The sequence below is a fragment of the Rhyacophila brunnea genome, unplaced genomic scaffold, assembly GCF_057557595.1.
Source record: "Rhyacophila brunnea isolate RB1 unplaced genomic scaffold, BYU_Rbru_1.0 scaffold_5, whole genome shotgun sequence".
In the NCBI taxonomy this organism is placed as follows: domain Eukaryota; kingdom Metazoa; phylum Arthropoda; class Insecta; order Trichoptera; family Rhyacophilidae; genus Rhyacophila; species Rhyacophila brunnea.
The window spans coordinates 9,007,552-9,035,308 of record NW_028233170.1 but is presented as its reverse complement, the minus strand read 5'-3'; the positions used below and the strand labels follow the sequence as shown (position 1 = coordinate 9,035,308).

The 27,757-nt window shown below is 33.2% G+C and overlaps 1 protein-coding gene and 1 long non-coding RNA gene across 2 annotated transcripts in view; one reads left to right on the top strand and one right to left on the bottom strand.

The window, feature by feature from the left end:
* LOC147066008 (uncharacterized) overlaps positions 1-10,989 on the bottom strand; it is a 38,475-nt gene extending 27,486 nt beyond the window's left edge. The window contains exon 1 of the long non-coding RNA XR_015071668.1: positions 10,731-10,989. This is a non-coding gene — a long non-coding RNA (uncharacterized LOC147066008). The remainder of the gene's footprint in view (positions 1-10,730) is intronic.
* Positions 10,990-11,480: 491 nt separating this feature from the next.
* Positions 11,481-25,115, top strand: Nfs1 (Nfs1 cysteine desulfurase). Its single transcript, XM_085956169.1, has 8 exons — positions 11,481-11,874; positions 11,963-12,042; positions 16,197-16,451; positions 18,400-18,565; positions 20,337-20,621; positions 21,525-21,698; positions 22,267-22,399; positions 24,713-25,115. Exons 1-8 carry the CDS (start codon positions 11,751-11,753, stop codon positions 24,864-24,866), a joined length of 1,371 nt encoding a protein of 456 aa, XP_085812295.1. The 5' UTR covers positions 11,481-11,750; the 3' UTR covers positions 24,867-25,115.
* Positions 25,116-27,757: the final 2,642 nt, after the last annotated feature.

Here is a 27,757-nt window from a genome sequence, read left to right as displayed (position 1 = left end):
GCATTGGTACCAAATATGTATTAACTTATTTATTTAAGATAACAAAACATTGTGGACATAACAAATCAATATTCAGGACGTTCACAACATGAGATTTACATTATAACAAATATTACTCTCACGAGAGAGAAGAAGAAAATATTAATAATAAAGAACATAAACAATTGTACACAAAAAAATTAAGTTTCAAAAACAAAATGCGAAGTACATACATCATTGAAAATGTCTATGTCTTTAGGGAGCGTATTTACTAGTCTTGCACCCCTCGCTAATGGTGCCTGCACCGAACAGATAAGTTCTGAGTGCCTGATAGGCTTGACCCGAGGAAACAGCAATATATATTATGTTACAATATGAAAAACAAACGTTAAATTATGTTGTATATTTTAATATTGAAGAATATAATTATTTTTTAAGTACGATAATATATCGATCAATGAAGCCACATCGTCCGAAACCGGGTACTTCAACTAAATTTCTATAAGATTAAGAGTGTCAAAACACAATTTTTTTATTCGTTCATTACTATAAAATCATGTCATATTACTTACTATACAGCAGGGGTTCACAAAGTGTGTCCCGCGGGCCAATTATGTCCTGCGTGACTTTTTATGTGTCCTGCGAGATTTATGTAAAATCTGTTTATGTTTTATTCTTCATATCGGACATTAAACAATGACACTTTACGTTTACTTTACTCTAACGGAAAATTTTACAATTAAATATCTTCTGGCAAGAATGAATGGTCAGACACTTCACCGTAAAATGTTGTATCGTAAATATATGGCCGTATGTCATATAAGTATTTGGGTCATATAGTACTTACTGTCTACGGTTCTTGTCGGTTTACACTTTACAGGTAGCCGGCAGCAAACAAATTTGAAAATAGCCGATATACCTACTTGATTATTTGTTAGGTTAGGTTCGGTTAGGTTAGGTTAGGTTAAAATTGAATTAGAATTGGATTAAAATTAGAGACCGTATAGTACACGGTCATCTCTTTCCGATAGAAAGTTCACGGCGAACTGTGCCACGGTGAAATGTTTTACGTACAATGTACATGTAACCCATTTTCATACGTTTTCTCTCATACAGATAATTCAAGACTAAAACTTATCTTCAAATTTTATCAAGTGCCCACTGTCGATAGAATTATATTATAAATAAATACAAAGTACTATAACAATGAAGTACATTTTATTCAATGTGTAATTGTGAAATTTTCTTATCAATCGTAATAATATAAAATATAAGTATGCCCAATTGTAAATTTTGTGGATTACAAGCGTTTTAGTCACACATATTATTTGCTATAATAATCTTCTAATATGTTGTTCCACTTAAGTCTGAAATAAATGCTTATCGCAAAATTTACTACTTATTGGAAATATTTATAATAAAATAATACTAATATTATTATATCGATAACAAAATATAATAACAATAACTGACACTAAAAGCATGAATCTGATAACATAACTGGTAAGTTATGCTTTTATAATTATGAAGAAGGTAATTACAATAATATTTAACTTACAATCAAGGCCTAAACAAAAACCAAACAATAAATTCGAGTGAGTGAGCATTCGGAACGCTTATATTATATCCGCTATATGCATTAGAGTAAGATAGAATTTCTACGGCTGAATTAAATATTTTTTGTAAACATAGCCGGTAAAAATAGATTTGACTGATTACATTTATTTAAAAACTGCAAGCACGTGTTGCTGAAATTTATTGTTTTTGTGTTAAATATAAAGTTAATAGTAATTATTTTTAAATATTTTAGTAGAACATGTTAACTATATTGTGTTTAAATTCGGTAGCCGTACTGAGAAGCAGCATGATGGTATAAAGTAAAGTTGATAATAATAAAATCTAGGTTATACTGTGCAATATACGCAAGAAACACGGGTTCATTTTGCCGAAAAATAGGCTCTCTCTATATATCATTGCTCTGAGCTTACAATAGTGTAGTATGATATATATAATAGCTATGTCCAACATAATATCGGGTAGGCAACTTCATCGATAGACACACATTTTCAACATTAAAAGGTATTATGTGTCCGAATCATTCAACAAAAAGAAACAAGTGAATCTTGTATATCAATTAATGGGTTTCAATTTAAGAGTATTTTTTTCGGTTTCGTCTGAAAGGTAAGGATAATGGGATTGAAAGATATACTAAGGCAGGGTTAGCGAACCTTTTTACGTACGCGTGCCAAAATTTCCCAAATATTATTTTTGACTGTCTTGACGTGCCGACCAGTTTTTCATGGGGGAAAATAGTTTTTAAAAATCCCATTAGCACAGATATTATGGCTATCACTTTTTTAAATCACGCCATACATGTCGATCCAACAGTTTTGAAACTGTCTGCCAGATTTACTACTTAGCTAGTACTTATTTTATTTTTATAATTTTTGTTAATGTATTAATTAATTTGGTTCTTTAGGAACAAATTGACACCAGAATTGCTCCGATCGGGTGAGGCATTCTGTCGTTAAAGTGGTCTCAAGCATTGTAAATCGATCAAATTTAGAGGTTCGTGGCGCGGCGTCCCCCGCCGCCTGATGAGATGAGGTGAAGCTAGGTTAGGTTACATGTAACGCATAAAGCCTAAGGACCGACCTCTGCAATTATATATTTACATTAAACGTAATGCTTATTAAATGAGTAGGTATAATAAACTATTTCTTTTATTCAACGAATAATTCACGTTCAAGAACAATTCACGAACAAGATTTGAGACTATATTGAACATACTTATTACATACATTGTAACGCAATTTGATAACAATTTCATGCAATAATTATTACTAGTTAAATTCGTCATATTAGGTATTTCAAAACCGGTATTCTCGTATTTATCAATACCGAAATACCGGTTTTAAAAATCCAAAATACCGGAATTTTCGGTATTAAGAAAGCACACTCGTTTACGTTTTTGAAAATGAATAAGTTATTTGTTGCTAAAATTCAAATAATATATTGAGTGAATCCAACAGAGGTGAAAAAATAATAAAACAAATTTCATCAAATATATTTATATAAGTAGGTACTTAATTGTCGCCATGAATTATCATAATATATTATTTCGAAATAGAAAACATCCGTGATAAAAATGTTCAATTATTCTATAATTATTATTGATGACTGTATAAGCGTTGAATTTAAGAAATTTTCTGCATCCGGACTTATTTGCACTTGATGAACTTTTGAGGGCTTTAGATAAAATTATCAATATATTCAAATTATTTGTAAAAAAATCACTAGTTCTACAATTATTATGATCAATGCATATTTTTAAATGTCAGCATAATAAATGTAGGTATGTAGGGGGGTTCGGACCTAAAATCCCCCCCGCCCCCAGCGCGCCTGCTACTATCGGTGTGAAGATGATCAAACCAATCAGACAGTAAAATAATGAATTACGCTTAACTAGAAATATCGGACCCTTAGCAAAAATCGTGCAAAATCGTGTCTTTCCTTCCAATTTTATTTTCATTCGATAGAATTTCATTCTAAAAAAATTACCAGATTTCCGTGCAATTTATCAGCTCTGGTCTACATTTTTATATGACAGTATAATTTATTATAAAAAAACCATTACTGGGGAATGGGGATGGGGATTTAGAACACCTTGTCCTGACTGTGACCCAATGGTATGCATACTCTTGCGACGAGGTAGTTTATACATACGCCACTGACGTATTGATATAATTCAAAACAAAACAAAGCGAATAGGTATCTGCCTGTTTTTTGTCATAACAGGTAGAATCGAGTAGAATGTTTACCTCCGAATATTAATAAATTGCGAATGTTTGTTTACGTTCATCTAAAAACAAAAAGGTTAATCGCCGTATTGTAATATTAACCCAAAGCCTTGAATTTTCTTCAAAAGAATTCATTTTAAAGGATAAAAACATCAATGACTGACTTCTCTTTTTATTTTTTTTGAAAAGTAAATAATGTACATTTTTTTTATTCAAAAAGGCCTCGGGGATTATAAAATATGCTAAATTAGTCAACCTTAAAACAGTATCTATCTATCAAAGAATCTTCTAAGAACAAAACGGATTAAAAAATAATTAAGAAAGCGGAAAATTATTGGAGTTTTTTTGTTCAAAACTTTGAGCAAAGTTGTTATTAGCGTAATCCCTTCATACTTGGTTAGACTTTTGCCCTAAAAACAAATTAATCATTCACTCAAATACCTACGTAGGTACATTAAATATTATTTTTTGAATCCAAATTCAAATTATTATATTATTTACCAAAGACGTCTTAAGAACGAAACCGGATGAAATTTAAAAAAAAATGTTATTTGTCAATAATTACCATGGTCTTTCCATAAAGAAATAACCGTCAAAAATATTTAAATGATTCGAACTTTGATGTTGTGACTGTATCGAATTTCGATTCGATATGAATCAAAAGGATTTCAAGCTATATACACATTTTTCTAGATAAATCGTTGTTTTTATTTTATTTAAGCATTCGAAAGAACGTCTTGAATTACATTTTCGTGACAAAATAAGGATAAAGTAATATGTAATAATAAGATACATTTTTATTCTTCGAAACCTCATTTTATATTAGTATTTTTTTGTTTAATACTTGTAAGTAAGTTTATTTTTGAATTTAAAAAGTCTTTTTCATATTTTTAGATATATTACGATTAGATAATACCTAATTGATTATTTAAATTGAAAATTATTTCTTACTAAAATGTATTAAATTGCAATTTTTGATAGAGACATTACTTTCACCCTTAAAGTATATTACCGTGATCGTTCCTAAGCGGAAAATAGATTTTAAAAATATTTAATAAAAGATGCATGATTCCGAAACCAACTAGGAGCATGGCGGAGAACCATGAAGAGAAAGTAAAATTCTCCGAAGACTACAAAAGAAACGTCAAGATACTGAGTGTGACCGACTGGAGATAGAGCTCAGGATAGAGCCTGGAGGAATGTTGTGCAATCGATAATAGAACTAAATTGCCTGTAGCTTAAACTCACGTCAGTATAGTTAATTAAAACATCGCTCCGTTTACTTTAAGTTTCAAAATGTATGCCTTATGAGTTTCCTGTGAATATGTGATTAATAGCTAGGTACAGTAAAAACGAAACAATGATGCGGTTCGTCGATTGTATATGTACGTATACGTACGAATACGCTGTCATCGGCTGCCAGGCATTTATCACGGCTCCCCATACGCACGCACACTATCGACCGACCGCATTATTGTTTCGTTTTTACTGTACCTGCTTTATCATCATTTGCTACATGTATGTAACAGCTTTGTTTATGGCAATGAAATCAATAGCTGTTAATAACTATGTACATATTGAATATTATTCTGTAGTTAATATTGTGAATAGCGTGTTTACCTGTAGCAATAATTAAATTCAATGGAACTACGTGCATACGTGTCATTCATGGTGTAATGATGACTGTACCTACACAGTAATGCAATCAGATTTGAGATGACTCACAACTAAATTGTCACAATAAGTATTGTTAGTCATTGTGTTGTGTTGACTAAACGTAAAAAATATATTGTTTACACAAGCACACAATAAAAATTACGAGCGTTTCCGACGTGACTATGGTCTATGACAGTACGGTCAGATTTTACAGGTAGGACAATCTCAATATTAATATCTGCTAATGACTGTACTCAGTACCTAATGCATGAGTGTACACGTGTGAATATAAAAATTTGCACGTTTTCGAGACACTCGTTTTCATAACAAACAATAATAATAAATTGTATTATGATTTCTTCGAAAGATAGATATGTTTATCTGAATGTTAAGTAGGTATATGTTTATCTATCAAATTTTATAACCCAATGCACACATAACTTCAAAACTTTGCGGTGAAATATCAAAGAAATAATCGACTATAACTATATCGTAATAAAATCTATTTTATAATTAACTATTTTTTTATTCAAACGAATAATTCACAAGATTTAAGAATATATCATTCTGATTATTGAACATTATATAATTTAGAAAAACACTTTCTAAGAGAGTATCTTATAACCAATAGAAAAAATCTTTTTTGAAAAACGAAGAACGCTAATGAGTAGGTATTCAAGTGACCAATAGTTTAAATTTGTCGCTATTAGTATGTCACACCGTAGCATATTGGATAAAATGCGCCGGTTGGGGCGTTTACCCGTAGGAGATGCAGGATGCGATTCCCGGCCGGGTGGCTTACTTTTTTCAAAAAAGATTTTTTCTATTGGTTATAAGATACTCTCTCAGAAAGTGTTTTTCCAAATTATATAATGTTCAAAATCTATTTTGTTTTTCGATTAGATCGCTAAAACATAAATTATTGCATTATACCACTCGCGGGATAGTAATTTCACAACACCCAATTACTAAAATATTGCTTTAAGACTTTCCATGGAAAATAAATCATATCAATTTTTTAACATTTAGACCAAGCACGAAAATAATAATAGTAAAGTAAACCATAATACGTCTGTATTCAGCCAACAAAAAATCAAGATTTAAGAAATCATTAATATTGTGTATTTTTACATCTATTTGCATCGCCTGATCACTCTGTGGCTAATATACCTACAGCCTAATTAATTTGTTACGATACACTTTATGATACGAATAACTCTATGTAGTTACTTACTGAAAAATACACACAATTAATATTACATTAGAATAAAAAAATACTAATTATTTAGGTTGCGATGGTTTCCAATCGGTGTCCTAATGAATTTAAATTTACATGCGCCTGTCAATACCTACGTGGTCGCAGCCATGATTTATTTTGAATCGGAACCGTTTCCTCGTGTCAAGCCCATCAGGCACCATTAGCGGGTGTTGCAAGACTAGTCAATGCGCTCCCAAAGACATAGATATTTTCGGTGACGTGCTATGTATTTTGTATTCGAAATTTTATTTTTCTGTATAAAATTGTAATTAAGTATGTTTTGATTGTATTTTTTTTTTGTTGTTATTATTATTATTTTCTATATTCTCTCCTTCTCTCTTGTGAGGGTAATATTTGTTATAATGTAAATCTCATGTTGTGTACGTCTTGAATTTAGATTTGTTACGTCCACAATGTTTTGTTTTCTTAAATAAATAAATAAATAAAGAAGTAAAACGACGTCCTACTCATTATTATTATAACGTTTTATAACAAAATTATTTTTACATTTGTGGGTCATTGACAATATTTATATTAGGTATGTTATGCAGGGCTGCATTTACCATAAATTAAATTTAAATAAAATTGATTAGACCGCCGGTTTTTTTTCCGCGAACATTTCCAAGTGTTCAAATCGCTTAAGGCTTAAAGTAATGAGCGACGATTTTGACGGGGGAAAATGCGTAATGAACTAAAAAACAACAGCTCCTCGTCTTCAATTCTGGGCGGAAGAAAGGGTAAACAATTCCCACTCCCTCCATTCATTTTACACGGAAACTTTTTATATCTGGTAGAAAAGACAGCACTGAAAAAAATAGGCGCCGAGAACGAATTTTTACGAATAATTTGAAACGCTTGAAAACCACTGGGTTAATTAGAGAGTTTAATGTATTCCAATTGCATATGGCAAATGGTCATTTCCCATATTGTCAATTATCTAATTGATATTGGTTAATAATAATACGAATTTCTACAGGGTATTTATTAGCTAATAAATATATTATTATAATTATACTTTACGTTCCTAGTTCCTGCATGAAAATCATTCCATAATAATTACAAGATAAAAAGAACTTTTTATATACCTACCACGTTTTTAAATTTTCTGTTGAATCATATAAACTTTATTATAACAATGCTATGTATTAATAAAATATAGAATACTGAAATGACATTTTGACATTTCATATTGATTTCCATAGTAACGCACGTATATATTAATAATTTAGTTGCTAGGACCCACTTAGCAACCAATAATAGTGAGTAGTAAATATTACTTTTAACGATTTTTTTCCGAAACATACAAAACAGAATTAACTGAAAATGAATTCAATTCTGCTTAAATATGGCCAAAAGCATTAAAAGAATGCATTGTCGTGTTCTGATATATTCTAAAAGTTTCAAATCTCTAGCTAGTCGGGAAGTTAGTTAAAAATCTTGGACAAACAAGAAAAAAATTGTACTGTACGAGAAAAGATCTGTACCGGACAAACAAGAATACGAGCTAATAAAAACGTGGTAAAAATACGAATTTTCTACGTAATGCCGCATTCGAAATATAAAATGCAACGAACAGGAGCGTTCGATAATTTTCCAAGTATATTAAAGTGTGCTCCTTTTCTATTATAAAACCTACATTATCCTAGACGACGGACAAATAATAATGCATTAAAAGTCTTTAAGCATCTGATATGCATACCTACGGAAAATTTGGGCAGGTAAAGATAAGGGTTTTCAACGCCACAATAGAATATTGTCAAAAATTGTATTATCCTTTCTTTCATGATCTGCCGCGTATAAAATAGTGCATGGTTAATTTACGCGCACTCAGTGACGTCCCGTGGGGGTGGCAGATTGAGCGTCGCTTGGGGGCGGCAGTTACTCGAAGGGCGGCAAATCGAAAAGAATCATTAGTATAAATATATAGAAATAGGTACCTAAACTTATATCTTTCAATTAAAAAGTTCAGCTCACTGGTTGGAAACAAAATGTATATTAACATAAAAGGTTTAACAGGCTGTAATTTTTTTTGTTCGGGGTCGCGATATCTAGTTTACTTCCGTTGCCCTTCGACGTCATTGATGACCAGAAAGGACACGAGCACGGATGATAAAAATATTGTACCTATAAAAAATGGGGCGGCATTATGGCACTGCCCAGCGTCGGCATTTTTGTCTAGGGACGTCATTGTAACCAATGCATAATCAACGACGTCCCTAGACAAAATGCCGCCGCTAAGCAGCGCCAAATTTCCGCCCCATTTTTATACAGTAATTTTTATTAGCCTTTCATGACGCCAATATATAAAAAATACATACCCCAAAAATATACAATTAAATTTATCAATATTTTTTAAATGTGGGGATTTTTTTGACGTTGGTAATATAGTGGCTTCTTGCATGTAATTTTGGCGATACATTCATTTTCGATGGATTCATTTGTTCTGTTTTGAGTAATTAACTTCCATGCGCATTGGTTAATAAGTCACACTGTAATTATCGGACGTTGAAAGACAACGGAAGTAAACTAAACATCGCGAACCCGACAAAAAATTACAGTTCTGTTAAAATTCTTGTGTTAATTAATACATTTTGTCGTGAACTGAATTTTTTAATAGAAAGATATTTTCGTTGTCACCAAGATTAAGTAGCTATTTCTATATATACCAAATGATTCTCTTCGGTTTGCCGCCCTTCGAGTAACTGCCGCCTCCAAGCGACGCTCAATCTGCGTACCCCCACGGGACGTCACTGTGCATTATAATATTATTATACTAGGTCTCGCAAACATTAAATTTAAACTATAATATACCTACATAATATTATTATATTCACTGAAACTTGTAATGTCAGAATAATCGTCAATGATCTGATAAATTCATTTGCATTAATTATGATCGCTGTTTATTCGCCGTTCTTGAGACTTCCGACCACCCCACGCAATTCGCAAAACCCACTACTAATTATTGTGAAATGACAATCGCAATGTTCAACATAAGACAATTTAGAGAACAAACGGCAAATGACTATAATTAATGAGTCAACGTTATTTGACAGTATGCGAAAGTCACTAATTTATTTACCTGGCAACTGCTGTTTGCCTACACATTCACCATTTGTGTAAAATCGTCGAAATAATAATTATTTTAATCAGAATATTATTAGTTATGTATGGAAATTGGAAATCGACATTGAAATAATTGGTACCTGCTGACGCCTGAACGAAATATAATATACTTACTTTTAATAAATCCATGCAACACATAAGTCATAATTTAATATTTTTCACAACAAATAGATATATATATATATATATATCAGCTACAGATTAATGTATGCAATTAAAAATACGTCGTGGAAAAGGGTCTAGGACGATTCGGCGCCGGGACAACTGGGCGCCACGCAATCGAATAAAATTCGAAAATACATAGACGTTCGTGAATCATAGGTACTTTTAAATTATACATTTAATATTATCGATTATATTAAATTGAGTATATTAAAATTATTATTTAATACTCGGTGATAATGATTTAATAATTGTGCATTGAGATGAGAGTTCTTTTATTCTTATAATATAAAACCTCTATGATAATTCTCAATCCGCAATAAAAAAAATATGTCAGACATTATGTTAAGAGCAAAATAAATTAAAACTACTAAGGAATAGATAGAAATTGATTAAAAATTCCTCGTAGATATATTATGTATGATTCGACAGTGCGGCGCCCAATTGTCCGGGCGCCCAGTTGTGTATCTATACTGTGTATAGTTTCACTTTTTGGTTATAACGAGTATCCTACCATTTGAATAAAAATGAAACAGAAAGATCGTAGACATTGGAATGATGTGGGTATATTATAATAGTTTCTTTTATAACTGTTTTTTTACTCATTATTTACCCATATTTTTATACCACTTTACCCATATTTATAATAAATATATTTCAATTATTAATATAGTATTACAATATTGCTAAGCTATTCAGATATCAAAGAGTTGGTATCATGTTTGTTAATAAAAAAAAATGTCATTTACCTGGCGAAGGTGTTAATCTTTGAACAGCAACATTCTTCTCAAAAACTGTGTCTGGGACAGGGACTGATTGAACACACACAAAAACAGCAAACGCGACAACAAATAATTTCACAACAGACATTTTGTGTCTAAATAAAATACTTTCTTTGAGGTTAATGTTTTGTAAACTGACTGCTATCGTCAGAAACGGCCGCAGTTTTTCAAATAATAATAAATTGTTTGCGAGTTCAGTGTTTACTTCGTTGAATTCGACAGCATTGTTTCGTTTATAGCGAACCTGTCTATTATATACTGAAATACTATTCAAAACTCCTTTGCGTGAAAATGCTAGATGTCGGTAGCTATGAAATTCATAATAATGTAATACGCAGTAGGTACTTTAAAAAAATTAAATAAGCGCCAAAATATTATGATTACCATGAATAATTACATTAATAATTATTTAATACAGAATTTATTATTATGAATACCAAAAATTATTAAATGTATTATTATTTTTATTAATACAATCTTTAGTTAAATAATGTGTCATTTAATTATATATAATGTATATACCAAAGAGATTGTATATACCAAAGAGATTGGAAGACTATACATATTTTATAGCCTTAATATCTTTTTGAACTGCATACCTACCTAGGTACTATTATTTTTTTGATTAAATTATAGGTATTTCATGATATAAAGGTTTTTTATAATATTACTTTTCAAAATTATTATTGTATTCTGTATACAACATTTCCACCTTCTGTCTGTCAAAATAATTCCGGTTTCAAGTTCATATATTTCAAGTTCGAGTTTTCGTTTTAAATCGTTTATATTATTCTCCATCACAACGTTCGTATCATTGGCCGATCTTTTAATTAGCTTTTCGGTCCGAAATCATTTTATTGATAGAATCCGAACTGTTACGTTAATCCATCGTCATACTGAATCAAATGCGTAGTTCTTCCTGAGCCCTGACCGTCATTTTTCATTCAACCTAGTTGTCTTATTATTTGATTATTAAATCGATATAAAATGTTTCGTTGTGTTAAATTTATTGTGCCACGGATCAACCACAATTCTCTGGTTACCCCAGTACACAATGTGGAAAATTCTTCAAAACTGTTACTTTCAACGGGTAGACGATTCGCAAGTTCCGGTAAGCATTTCGTCTTTCAGGTTATGTTGTGATTAAGATTATTCGCTTCGTTATCATTGAACCACTTGTTTCATTTTCTTACTTATAGAAACTGTCAACAAATTCAATATACAATCGGAACTTGAAGGAAGGCCGCTTTATTTGGATGCGCAAGCCACCACACCGATGGTAAGTTATTTTTCTGCTGTCAACATCGTAATATATGTCTTTAACCAAATAGGTAATGTATGTTAAATATAAATGTAGAGGTCGTCCCTAGGGCCGGCTTTAACCAGTCAGAGACCTCACTCCAGCACCAATTTGGGTCCTCCATAAATAAATACATAATTTGGAAAACCTCAGAAACATGCCTAATAGGAAAGTCTAAGAAAAAATATTGACCCAGTGAGATTTAAACTGATCTAACTCAAGATTTACAAGACGAGTTGGCATATTAAAATCTCAGAATTGACAATTTTCTAGCTATCAACCTAAATCAATACAGCATAATAGCGGCTGTACACATGCATGGATTTTCTGGCAGCAATAGTGTGTATTTTAAACTGTCGTAACAATAACTGTTTACACGTAAAAGGGGTATAATATCCCGTTAATGATGCTTCTGAATTTTCATGCGACAGCTGGGATTTTTTTGATCTGCGCCTGCGCACTAGAACGATAGTGGCGAACCTGCCGGCAAAAAAATGAACTACTCTGCAGAGAGACTCGTTTGGAGGTTAACTGATTTATACGACCTGTCAAATAGTACCATAAAATGACAACTTCGCGTCTCGCTTACTCTTGAAGAATGAGATTGGAGAGACAGTCAGCACTTTTACGTGTAAACAGGTATTCTCACGATAGTTTAAAATACGCACTATTGCTGCCAGTAAATCCATGCACATGTACAGGCGCTATAATATGAACCATACAAACTGCAGTCAGACCTTAATGGCAAGCATAATTCATTCTGGATATATTATGTTAGAAATCCAAACAGTGGCGCACCCAGGATTTATTATTGGGGGGGGCCCAAAGAGGAGAATATAAATTAGTCCCATAGGCTCTTTTTCTTCTTCATATAAATATTTTTACATATTTTCACAATACACGGCGATATATTTGTACAGTTACTCCTAGTTTTTATTAAATTGGAGGCATAGTGGCGGTAACCGTTGAGCGTGTCATCAGCGACTGGCGGATTGGAAGTGAACAGCGACCATGCTGGACATGTGTACCTAGTATGCTAAAAGATTACTTAAATAATATCGGCTGTGCTACCCGCTTGGTCTAGAGCAGTGTTTCCCAAAGTGTGGTACGCGTACCCCCTGCGGTACGGGAAGAGTTTGGTGGGGGTATGCGCTGCACCGGGTTATGGCTACGCCTGGTGCAACAAGCATTAATACAATATCCATGCTAGAAGGTTTATCGCATGCGGAAGAAGAGCAATTGTTGGAATTATTAGCTTCAGACGGATTCTTGCAAAATAAATATAAGGAGTGTACTTAAACATCATTTAGGTTGCAAATGCAACATGTGTATCCAGTTTTAACAGAGACATTCCTGAAATACATCTTGCCTTTTCCAACTTCATATCTATGTGAAGTTGCTTTTTCAGCATTTGTAGACAATACGTAAAAAAAAGGCACAGCCTTTTGGGTGTGGAACTGCACCTCAGATTAAAATTAATAACCAATGAATGTTATTTTTTATAATATAACTTTTATTTATATTTTATTATGAATGAATTTTATTTTTCGTTTATTATTATTTTGTTTATGTACTACAAAAGGAATATATAAATATATTTTGATTGTTATTAAAGTACTTATATGCATTTTTCTTTGACGAGGAGTACTCAGTGTGACGAAAATTATAGAAAGGGTACACAGATGTCGAAAGTTTGGGGAACACTGGTCTAGAGAGCTACAATATTTATGCCGAATTCCACCGAAAAAAATGTTCTTTTGATTTACACCACCACCGTAGTGGGTGTATTCGTTCTTTTCGCCGAATGTTTATCGTAGATTTTTGGTTTTTCAATATTAAGGTTCCAACATATTAATCGAAAATGGACAAAAAAGTATTATTGCATTTAAATTATACACAACCTACTCAATACAACACAGCCTAATATCTCGTTTATCGGTCTTTTGTCTATTGCACTCGGTGTACCTACACCATGGCCCCCACATCCTGAAATGGGCCCTCAGGCTAGGGCAGTGGTCGGCAAACTGCGGCTCTTTGGCCCCTTGAGTGCGACTCTGCCACAGATGCTCTCTGCCATATTTGACATGGCTACAAAGAAGAAGCAAAGAAAATGCAAGAGGATAACCGCAAATGTAATGTTGAAAAGACCGAGACTTCGCGTTTATTCAAAACTTAAATGGCTTACCGACCTGTATTTATGTGTCGGGAAAAATTGGCGCATTGAAATTTAGAAAGATACAACTAAAAACTCGTAATTTTGCGCTAAATATTCTGTCGATGATGCAAGGAAGAAAGCAGCTGAGGAGAAGAGTCAATAAAAATAATGTCCTGTATTTAATTAGGTACTGAATAAAATCTGTCAACAATGTTAATATTGCAAGTTTTGTGGTTAGTAAAAAGATTTCCAAGAGAGGAAATCAAGAGTAAATTAAGAAATTGATTTATTGATGAGAACCTGGAATCGTGCTTAAAATTAAATCAACAACATACGAACCTGACTTACCCAAACTTTACAAGGAGATGCAAGGCCATTATTCACATTGAGTTTGTCAGTCATTGTCATGATTCAATTTTATGGATACCTAACATACAATTTAATTTTTATTAATAAATAAGATCATTATTACGTATGATATTCAGTTTTATTCAATTAATTATAATTTAATTAGGACTTAAAACTTTAACTAAAGTTTATTAAGTAAATTAGCAGTGTACCTACTTACTACCTACGTATATAATTTAAGTTTAAGAAATTTGGCTCTCAAAAGAAATCTCAATCGTTGTACTGTTGATATTTGGCTCTATTGACTAATGAGTTTGCCGACCACTGGGCTAGGGTATTTGACGGGCCCCCTATCCACCGCTTAGATTAAAGGCAGTGTGGAATACTACATTAACGTTTTTCAAATTGTGTTTTAGTTCAAATTGAGGGTACTTATACAGTGAATTATTGGCGATTTTCAATACATCTACTTTAATAATAAAGCTGTCGAGTATTGACACATAATAATCAGAAAATTTATTGGAAAATTATATAAATTAAAATGTTCATAGTCATGAAGTATAATAGCGCCGCAGGTGACTTTTTTTACTATTAAAGCTAATTTATGATGTGTGTTTATCTCACTTATCTGGTCAACCCGACACGCCAGACCCCCCACAGCCCGGGCCCCCAGGTTAGATCCCTGTCAACCCTCCCCAGCCATGACCTATACCACTCCGGAATTCGGGTGGACACCGAGAATTTCATTAGGGAACGGGTTTCTAAAAAAACCTGACATTAGTGTTTCGAAATTTTTGTGTTAGAAATTAAAATCTAAGAAATTTTACTAAAAAGTGTGCTGGAGAATTACAAATCATTTTTTGCCGTGTTGTTTGTCTAAGCCCAAGGTTTAGTTTATTGGCTTTCGATTTCAATGTGTAAAATCATTCTGATGATTTTCATATTTTGGGGGGGGCCAAGGCCCCCTGCCCCCCCCCCCTGGGTGCGCCACTGAATCCAAAGCATTCATATAGTATCAAAGTGAAAAAAAAGTATCAAAAATATTCAAATAAAAATGATTAATACAAAATACCTTTTTTATATTTTCATTATTTAAATTAAGTAAATATAAAATAAATGAATTTATTAATTTTGTATAGAACGACTTTCACTATCACTAACGAAATGACTGCTATCTGTTGGCTAACTAGAATCTTTTTCTTTTAATTCGGAATCTATCTAATGACACTTGCCTTTGCCTCTTTTTGAGGAGTGAGAAAAGAACCATCGGTCAGTTGTCATCACGTGATCCTCGGCAGACAAATCATAATATAATAAAATATGTACTACCCGTTTATCAAATTAAAATTTTTGCTCGTCTTGCAAAACTCTCGCAAAACTAGTTACTAGCAATCCAAGGTTTTACTGTACTCCTGTAAACAAAACCACGTATGAAACATACTGCGGAAGAACAATAATAATATTAGTATTACGTGAAAACAATCGTAAGTTTTTTTCCTGAATATTTTTGATAATGGTTCATCCGCGGTATTGCACCAATGATATTAATAGTCAAAATAAATTATTGTAGAAAGTCATCTAACCATTGCTTTTCTTGGTACCTTGTTCACATAATATTCCGTTCTTTTAGGATCCACGTGTACTAGATGCAATGCTCCCGTACATGACCAACTTTTACGGCAATCCACATTCCAGGACGCACGCATACGGATGGGAGAGCGAGGCTGCCGTGGAAAAAGCACGCGCTCAGATCGCTAGCTTAATCAAAGCGGAACCAAAAGAGATTATATTCACGTCTGGTGCTACAGAATCCAATAATATATCGGTGAAAGGTGTTGCCAGATTTTACGGAGAGAAAAGAAAGCATATCATTACAACACAAATCGTAAGATATTATATATTATTCTGTCATTAACCATCGTCAGAATGAATCTATTAACTTACTACATTACCAGTAATATTCAATAATTTGGACAAGAGACAAGAGTTAACGAAAGGGGCACCAAGGTGAGACAATATATGCAATCTAAACAGAATCAGCGATAGAAACTATAGGCAATAAACACAGTATCCCCAACGTTCCCTCTAATTTTTCTATTGTGTGTGCGGATCATCAACGCATCTGAGCAGTGGCGTAACTAGGGTTGGTGTTAACTGTCAGTGACGGACTGTCACCCGGTGCGGTAAATTTAAACCACCACCCCCCCCACAAACACTGAATTTATATAATAATAATAACACTATGTAACAATGATAATTTTTGAAGTAAATAAAAAAATGGAAATAAAGGGAAAAAAAGTATTCGTTCATGAAATATCGTCTCTGTTCTGGCAGAACACACTAACTGGAGAATACTAGTTTCGAGAAATTTAACTTTGAAGTTTTTATAATGTTTGAAATGGTCTATCATGTGAGTTTATTAAGTAATCGTAAAAATGATGACTTTAAAATAAAGACTGTTTATTTATTAAGGTTAAAGTAAAAAATAAAGTAAAATTTTCTTTTTTTATGTTTATTTTCGTATTTGTTTATAAAAAAACGAATTAGTGTTTTTTGCCAGAACACATTTTATCTTTTTCAGCGGTACTGATTACACTAATTGTTATTTAGTGTTTTCTGCCAGGAGAAAAATGCAGAATATTCTAAAGCCATTGTCATAGTTTTAGGGAAAAATTTTAGTATGTAAAATTATCTAGATATTTTTATTAAAAAAAAATGAGACAGATACGTACTGCAATAGTATATTCTTATAGAGCGTAGAGATTATAAGTAGGTACATGTGTAAATAATGACAAGTAGAAGACATATTGATAAAGGGAATTTCAGAGTAACTATCATTGGTGGAAAAGTAGCATCGTCAAGTAATCATCGTAAAGTTTGAAATAGGGAACATTTTGGTATAACTAACTCAATATGTCATTTTTTCAAATTAGTGTCTTCTGCCAGAACAGTGACGATATATTAAATACTAAACTTGCAGAATGCTTCAACATAGCTGCTACTCCATTCTTTTTTCCAAGCATTGCTGAAGCTACGTCTGATGTAAACATAACCATATTCTGTAAATTTATTTTATTGTCACTATAAAAGTTTTTTACGGCTGAAAAAATGCTATTGGTATTACAAGAACACAATTTTATTATTCCTCCAAAAATGAGTATGTAATTCATCCCATATCGATATTTGATGCATTTGAGACAATCATCTGTTTCCGAATAAACAAAATCTGGCAAAGGAAAGTCTCTTTTACAAACTGCGGGACTGTGCGGGGGATGAAAACATGTGTGCGGACACATTTTGGTACATTTTATTTTTACAGGGAACATTGATTAGCCCTACTTACTTTCTATGCAAGCAATCCCATTATAGATATAGTTAATCGTATAATATGTTAATCCATTGACAACAGATTCAATTGTGATCGTGATCCAGATGATTTGGTTATCGAATAGCATTCTCAATGGGTTGGCCTTTTCATCTCGACATTCTACGACACTCTAGGCCTGCGTCAGTGGAACACCCGTGGCACTCATATATTGGTGCAACCATCTGAAACATCCAATGTTAGCTTTAATATTCTAGTACGGTGTGTCTAAAAGACAAGCCACAAACGGACAGCAATGATCCTAAAAACTATGATTCTTAGGCCACGCGCATTTCACAACCACTTGTAGATGAGACAGGTTGCAATAACTGATAGTTACAACTGTAGTTCAAGTCTTCTTGACACATGGTAATTTATAGTTTACCATTTATTATGACCCATCACATCAGCACCCGTTGTATTCAATGGATCTTTAATCAATTCATTGTCTCATATTTTTTTCTTACAGGAGCACAAATGTGTGTTAGATTCATGCCGAGCTCTGGAAGGTGAGGGATTTAGAGTTACATATTTACCTGTCGGAGAAAATGGAATTATAAGAATGAACGAATTGGAAGCTGCCATGACACCTGATACGTCACTTGTGTCAATAATGACTGTGAATAACGAAATCGGTGAGAAATACTATTATTATTATGTTACTATGCAGCTCAACACTATGTAGGTATATAACATTAATGCTTTTAAAACTCGCCAATTATTTCAAAATCTATTAACTGTGATAAAACTTGATTTCAATTCATTCCAGGCATGTTTAGTTGTCCATCGCAACATATCGATTCTTTCGGCCACCTTTACATGCTCATAACGCAGTGTACGGGCTAATTATATTGTTATAAAATGTAATTCTACCAAATAAATCGCACAGAACAGTTTATTATTATTTTTTATTTGACCATGTCCGATCCTAATAAGATCATATGGGCTTTTATCAGATTTTGTTTTTACAAGAAATGGATGTCAGCCACTTGCTCAACCTTTTGGGTCTATACCCTGACTCAAACACAAATTGAAAAACAATATGAGTATTTGCCAGACCCAAAATTCAAACCTGGGACCCACGACGTTATAGGCTAACACTTAAGCCGCGCGGCCATCGACCAACGGATTAATAAGATAAAAATGTGAAAGCCAGTTGCCATGGACCATGACTTTGAAGCCAGTTTTAGTTTATGTCAGGCCATAAAATGCAAAAAATACAAAGTGCGCTGAATGTCCTCAAATATTACTGATATTTAATGTGCGTTTCATTTACATAACAAACTTTAATGCATAATTATATGCATTTATAGAAAAACACAAAGTGTGCTGAATGTCCTCAAATATTTCTTCTTCTTTTTCTTTCGACCATGTCCGATCCTAATAGGATCATATGGGCCTCCACAGAGTGGAGGTTTGTATTGACAGATTTTTGTTTTTACGAGAAATGGATGTCAGCCACTTGCTCAACCTATTAGGTCCATACTCTGACTCATACACAAATTGAAAAACAATATGTTTACTTGCCAGACCCAGGATTCGAACCTGGGACCCTCGACTCTATAGGCCGGCATTTAAGCCACTCGGCCAGCGTGGGTGTCTCAAATATTAGTGATATTTAATGTGCGTTTCATTTACATAATAATCTTTAACACGTATTTAAATTTATCCCACATTTCTACTTCTTCCAGCCACACCCAAAAGGTAGTCCACTTCCCATATTTTTGTTTTCCCTTTGATATCTCAATTGAGTGTAGCATTGAGCACTCTTTTAATTTATTTCAAAACCACGGGTTCTGCGTTAGCTTAGTAACATTAATTGAAATGGCATTTAAGTACTTGGTGGAATTCCATTTTACATTTAATTAATAATGGTGTGATAACCGAAATAGCTATCAACTATAAAAACTATTTTGTGAAATTGAATAATAATTAATATATTATATTGTTATAACTTGGTTATAATTACTTGCGGTTCCTTTAATTGATTTTTAAATAGCTTTGTTTTTTACCAGTCGTCTTGTATCAAGGCTTTGAAGCCAGATATAGTTTATTACTTTATGACTGTCAAGTTGTAAATCTCAAGAAATACATAACCCACCTGAATCTTCTCAAATATCACCAATATTGAATACGCATTTTGTTTATGTGACAAACTTTAATGCATGCTATGATACAGATGAAAATAACATATTCTTTAACACATGTCTTAAGTTTATCCCATATTTCTTAACACTCAAAAATTATACCATGTCACGGCCTCACCCAGAAAGCAACCCACTTCCCAATTTTTTTGTGTTCTCTGATTGCGACTTATGTTTCATCATCATAGCAGTTATCATCAATTATGATACCTACCTACTTAATGAAATAATTTCAAATCTGGTATGAACATTCATTTTTCAGGTGTGTTGCAACCTATTGCCGAAATCGGTGCTCTATGCAAATCAAAGAAAATATTCTTCCATACGGATGCAGCTCAGGCAGTTGGTAAAATACCGATGGATGTTAACAAGATGAACATTGATTTGATGTCAATATCTGGGCACAAATTATATGGACCGAAAGGAGTCGGTGCTCTCTACATTAGGAGGCGACCCCGTGTTCGAGTGGAGGCTCTTCAGAGTGGCGGAGGACAGGAAAGAGGGATGCGTAGTGGAACTGTGCCCACCCCCCTAACAGTTGGAATGGGTATGTTGATGATTCATCAATATTTTTCTTCAATAAAAAACCTTCTTTGTTCTGTTTACATGTTCCTCACCGTTCCTTGCGGACTCATTTTTAAATATCTCCAGCGATTGCTGCATTCTGTTGTCCACGTAGCTGAAGGTATTGAACGACACGTAGCATTATTCACTTTGTTAGACCATCAAGTGCGATCAGACCGCGAGAAAATCTCAATAATTTCCCTGGGGATATATTTTAGAGAGACAGTCTCAGTTTTAACTCTCTCTTCCACAGCGGACATTCAATGAATTCACTGATGGTATCTATCCCCTGTGCTAAAAGTTATGCGATGAACTACAATTTGTTCTTAAAGATATAGCAGTAGTTATGTTACCAGGATCTTATTTATTCTTTCATTAATTTTTTCCACTCAACATGCACATAAAGCACAAAGAAATTAGCACCATGCCTGATTTTAGAGGGCATGTCAAACTTTCAAATTGCAATCACTGCACAACATGATTTCGAGACTTACCAAATTTTGGCAGTAACCCCACGAATTTTCGATTCGATTAGTGATTGTATGCCTAATCTTTATTTCACTTTTTAATTTAGTCCTGTTCGTAAGCTTGAAAGTTTTCCGTTGAATATCAAATGTACTACTTACTACCTTCTGCTTTTGACAAATAAATACAGTCAAAGATATCACATTCTATAATTCAAATTCAATGTTCTACCTGCATGTTAAAAAATACAATGTGGAGTTTGACGAAAATGCTTCCTGGTTTCCATTCGTTTTGATGTAGATAGAACAAATTGTAATAATAATTCATGATTATTCTTCTTTCTTTCTTTTCTTCTTTTTTTCTTTCTTTCTTCTATAAAATCTTTTTTTATAAAAACTCTTGAACCAATATCTTTTTGCAGGCGCTGCTTGTGAGATCTGCGAACACGAAATGGCCTATGACCATGCGTGGATGGAGAAACTGTCAAAGCGATTGATGGAGAGAATATATTCAAAACTATCAAAAGTCATACGAAACGGAGATCCGGTGGCAACGTATCCTGGCTGCATTAACTTGTCATTTGCGTATGTTGAAGGTATACGATATACTCAATTCCGTATTCTTTTCTATGAAGATGACACAGGAAGATTTACTTCGATGTAGGTCATGGCCCCCACAAGGGGGGGCTGACAGGGCTCTAGTCTAGGGACCCGGCAAGGCGAGTCGGCCAGATAAGTGAGATAAACACATCACAAGTTTGCTTTAATAGAAAAGCTTTTTTTGCTTCACTTTTATATTATATTTATCTATATGGAAGATTTTCTTCAAAGTCTTTTGTTAATATTTTTAACTTAAAACTGTCATTTATTGACATTTGCCTGAATGGTGTCAATATCATGAAAATTATATTATTGTAAATAACAACTCCATACTGTATATTGAAATCTTAAATATACTGAAATTATTGAAGAAAATCTTCAAGAGACCGACAACTATAACTTGAGGTGAGGTGGTTCGAAGAAGTAATTACACACATACACTGACAATACTCTTATTGTGACACTAGCGTAACGTGTCAAGTTATAGTTATTGGTCAATATAAGGTTATCTGTAGTTCAATCCAATTGTAATTTTTTATTTAATCCTGCCGTTCGATTTACCAGGTGAATCTTTACTCATGGCTTTAAAGGACGTAGCTTTATCAAGCGGGTCTGCTTGTACATCAGCTTCTCTTGAGCCGTCTTATGTGTTGAGAGCCATCGGTGCTGATGAAGACCTAGCGCACAGCTCCATCAGGTAATTATTGACAACTTTTGACTTAATTTACGATACATATTATAGAATTAGATTGGCAATATCGACGAGGTAAGGTTTTCATGTTGCGTCCCTTTAAATGGCGGATCAAATTCATTAATTGTATATTCAATCAATATCTGTATGTCGATCCAAAACTACACGGAGATCTATATTGTCGCCCGGAAAGCAAAAGGGCACTTGTGCAAAAATATAGTCTTGAGAAAAACGCGTTTAAAACTTTTTTTGTGTGAAAAAAAATAATATTCTTATATATTGAAATTAAATTCAAAGCACAGGTAACTTATTACTCAAAGATTGAAATGTAATTTTTTTTTTCATATATTGTAAAGATTCTTGTCATAAGGGCCCTTCTTTGTACAAAGCCTTTACACATTTTAAAATAATTGCACATAGTATGTACCTTTTTATTATATTATTTTTGTAACCACTGCACATAGACTGGCAAAATCGTGTACATATTACGTGTTTGTTATACGTTAATTGAAGATTAGTTTACAAATACACAAGTGACCTTTATTTTCTTTCGTAGATTGTTATTTCATGGATTTAGCTCCACAAATGCCATTTTGCCTATAATTTAGAGAAAAACATTACGAACAAAACTACATTCATAACTCAAAACCGTCAAAATGTCACAAGTGCCCTTTTGCTTTTGGGGCAACGAATGTTCCGTCTTAGAATGATAATATTGATATTTACCTTTCTTTTTTCCACCCTTCTCTTTCTGTTCGAATACATAATAAATTTAATAGTTAACATTGCAAATTACAAGTTTAAGGCGTTCACAAAAAGACATGAAAAATATTAAGTGAAAAAAGCATGTATGTAATATAGCAGTGAGCAGGCGCGCACACAAAGGGGGGTTTTTCGATCCGGACCCCCCTGAGGAGTGAATAAAATACAAATTCTTTAGGTGAATGTAATATTACTTCTAATTCTTCGTCAGGACCTCATGACTGAGGATCTTGACCCGGATGATTTGGTTGTTAAACAGTCTTCTCAACGGGTTGGCCCCACTCCCCCTGTCATTCTACAACACGCAAGACCTATTGCCACTGAAATACATGTGACAATCATAAATTGGTGCAACTATCTGTGGCATCCAATGTTTGCTTCAATATTCAGATACGGCATATCTAAAAAACTAGATAGCTCGGACGACACAAATGAACACTAAAGGCCAAATAATTATGACTGTTCAGCCACGCGTATTCAATAACCACTTGTGGATGGAACAGTTCGCAATAACTCATAGGCGAACACCCTTAGTTATACCTGCAGGCCAAGTGTTTTATCGCTAGACTCAAAGTGTAGTGTGTTTGGGTATAAGAAATGTACCTGGAAAAGTGTGATCAGTGGCACTTGCTAGATTTTGTTAACCCTGCTCCCTCCCGCCGTCTTCAAAATTTATAAGAAAATATGGATACCTTTTCGAAATGGACTCCTCTCCCAAGCCATTTTTTTGTGTACACACGTAGCGGTGAGACAATAAATAGTAAATTCCCTGTCACTTCTTAATGGTTGTAAACAATACAAAATCGATGATTTTTTTACCTTTATTTTTAATTGTTATACAGTAAACTCCTGATTATCCGTGTGTGGATTATCCGTGCATGAATTTAATTTTAAAAAAATCGCTCGATTTCATAAACATGAACCTCGCTTAGGAAAATTTTAACTGATATTAAAATCCTGCAAACAAACCAAAATCACAGATTTTCTTAATAAATAATGAGTATTAAACATGTTAAAATAATTGTCTGCTTAAGGTTATACCTCAGTTGAGGCACGGTCTGAAAAGATCGTAGCTAGGCGATGCGCGGATTGCGGGTCACGGGTGCAAATGACGCATGTCAAACGAAATATAATTTGTTATATAAATCCAACATGTGTCCATTTAATATTCTTTTTATTGTTCTATCAGTAACAATAATAATATATTCATTGACTTGTTTTCTTTTTAAAGTAAATGGGTAACGTTTTTAGTCATCTTTATACGATTTAAGAATTAAACACCCGTCGCCATCACGAAAGAAATTGACATGCTTCCAACTCGACGTTCTCTCTCCGAATGGCAGTGAGTCCAAAATTTCTTCGCGCCTATAGTTGAAAATTACTTGCCGTTTCACTGATGTATCACCTTAAGAAAAAACCATAGTTCGGATTATCCGTGTCTTTCGTTTATCCGTCCCGTCTCTCCCCACCATTAGCCCGGATAATCGGAAGTCTACTGGACATCTGTATATTTTGGATATTTTTTAATTCTATATCAAATACTTTTTTTTTTATTAGATTCGGGATTGGCCGATTTACGACTATGGAAGAAGTGGATTATACAGCTGATAAATGCATAAAACATGTTGAACGTTTAAGGGAAATGAGTCCATTATGGGAAATGGTACAAGAAGGAGTGGACATTAAATCAATCCAATGGTCACAACATTAAAGATCTGTTCCTATTACATGTTATATTACAATAGTCATAAGTCTAAATATCCAGATTATAATGTATATTTGTTAGGTAATAAGATAAGAACTATCATTTTAATGAAATTATTCCAATCATTTGATGTCATCATCGAATAGAACATTCTCTGTCACCTATTCCTAAATTGTATTTGATCAAATTTACAATTTTTATGTTCATATTGTACATAATAATATTATGAAAATGATTTTATTTATTTTTTCTCAATGTTGTTTTATTTATTATACTTTATCCTGTGTCTGGAAACTTGTACGTATGCTCGCCGTTTCACCATGAAATGTTGTATCGGAAATATATGGCCGTATATTAAAGACCGTCCAACTTTGATTCGTATAGTACTGACATAAAATTCATGTGTAAATAAAACACAATTCTCGTCAGTTTACACTTTACAGGAAGCCAGCAGCACACAAATTTGGAAATAGCCGATATACTAGATTATTTATTAGGTTAGTGACGCGAACACAATTCGCAGGCCTTGAGTAGGTGCCCCCCTGGTAGAGTAGTTGGAGACCCAACCATTTTGGTCTGACCTCCATAGCCAAATCGACCACTGGATATACGATAGACGCCCCTCGATAAAGCCAAACATGGCCGAAACATGAAATGAGTCCCACAGTTTAACTTGTCAGGTCCCACCACCTCTCAAGGTGAGCTGTGGAGGAGATAAGTCGGTCACAGACCATGTACATATAGGTAATATGGTAAAAGGGATAAATTTTAATTAAATATATGTTTAGGTAAAGGGTTAATTAAGGTAGAATAAATGTAAAATATGATTTGGCTTGTAAGGTAATTGGTAATATAAAATTGTAATATAATGGTTAATGTAATGGAATATGCAATGGGTTAGTTAAATAATAAAGCAAGACGTATGGACGGGCGTTAATAGTATATGGTAATTAAGGTAATATTAATATTAATCATATTATGTACATCGATAACACTATATGTTTGGTTGATAGACTGACATCCGTCAACCTTATATAAACGTGTAGCATATGGCGGTATCGGTGTGAATAGGTATAAGGGTAGAAAAGATCGAGCGTCGGAAAAAGAAATGCGACCACTCTTAACTGAATAAAAAGGCAAGATTCTAAAATCCGATATCAGTCTTCTTGTGGATTCAGGGGGTCGCCTCTGCGACACTTTGTTGTCCCGGGACTCGCGTGATCTCTACATAATCAAATAATAATAAACAGTTTAATTATAAATAATTAGTTAATACTAACTGAATTAATTTTAAAATAATTAATTAATAATACTCGGATTAATTTTTAATTAATTAGTAATAAATGTGGTTATTTTTGTGGACTTCGAGATATAAATAAATCAGACGTTTTCAAATGTTTTTTTTGAATTTCGAGATTTAAATAAATGACTTTTCATAATTTACTTGTGAATTTCGGATGCGAACAATTCAGACCTTTTCCTTTAGGATAATTGTGGCTTGTAGACGTTAAATAATTTTGACATTCGACTTATTGTGATTGTTTAATGAGAATCTAGTTACATATATACATTATTTCATTGACATTTGATTATAAACTTTTGAATAAAGGGTGACCATAAGTTAAATTGTGTAACAACATTGATAATATACCAGTTATGAAGTTTAACCAGTGTTTTCTTGAGTTATCGACTTTCTTTCTCTACCGTAACTTTTTGGTTACTCCACGTCTATGAGATTCCTGCCTGTTCCTCCACATTAATGAACCTCCACTTCCAAGTGCCTGAGCTAGTCAGGAAGTCTGAGGCGTTCATTAGCTTAGGTTTGGTTTTCATTCTTGAATTCATGAATTTTGCCAAAATCAGCTATGAAAATTGAATGTCCAATTTCCGATAAGAAAACTCACGGTGAAACGTTTTACGTACAATTTACAAATGACCACTTTATCCAACACATATATTTACAATAAATTGTTGATTAGCTTACAACTGCTTTTTATATAAGCATGATGTGTATTGGTTGCATTTAACGAAACTCAACATGACTTTATAGATAAGAAATTGAGTTCCCCTAAATGTTATTCAGCCTATAAATTTTTAATTGTTTTGAAACGAAAGTTTTTCAAAATTTGCCATGTAAATATTATGATGGTACCTACAGAGTACTATTGTCATACAAAGTATAATTTATTGAATTTTAATAAAATAACATCTGATCGAAAGTGCCCATGCGACAACGAAAGCGACCTGATTATCCTAGATTGTCCAATTTTTACCAAGGAGCGGCACAACCTGAACTTTTTATTACAGATGGACATTCGGGTGACGATGGCAAATGAGGCCGGAAGAAATGCACTTTTTAATTTCTGTATTGATTGTTAAAAGGAATCAAAATAATAAATGGTGACACGTAATTAGATTTATGCCTTTCAGATCCAGTGATTGTAGTCAAAAAAGATATATGCTCAGAATATCAGTCCTATGCAACATTTCTTTTACCACGCGAAAAACTCGGCTATAAACTCAGTTCCCAATGAATATGGCAAAATATTCATCAGAATCACCACCGCCTTGCAAGGTGGTTTCATAGGCCCTGGCCCGATTCAAATTAGCAATACCTGATGAGGGTAGGTAGACGAATGGTTTTCAATAAGGCATATTTCTCAGCCGGCACAATTTTCATTGGACTAGCATCAAGTAGAGTAGTTTGCGTGTCAAAGTTCTTAAAGAAACCTCGATAGTAAATGCGAGGTACCTATCTAAAAAGAAAAAAAAATATGAATTACCTACATATAATTTGTTTATAGCTCTTGATTAAATTTTTCTATTAAATGAAATTGATACCATAGACAATAACACAATACTCAAAAGTCTGTAAAATATAATTGTCTATGGCTGTA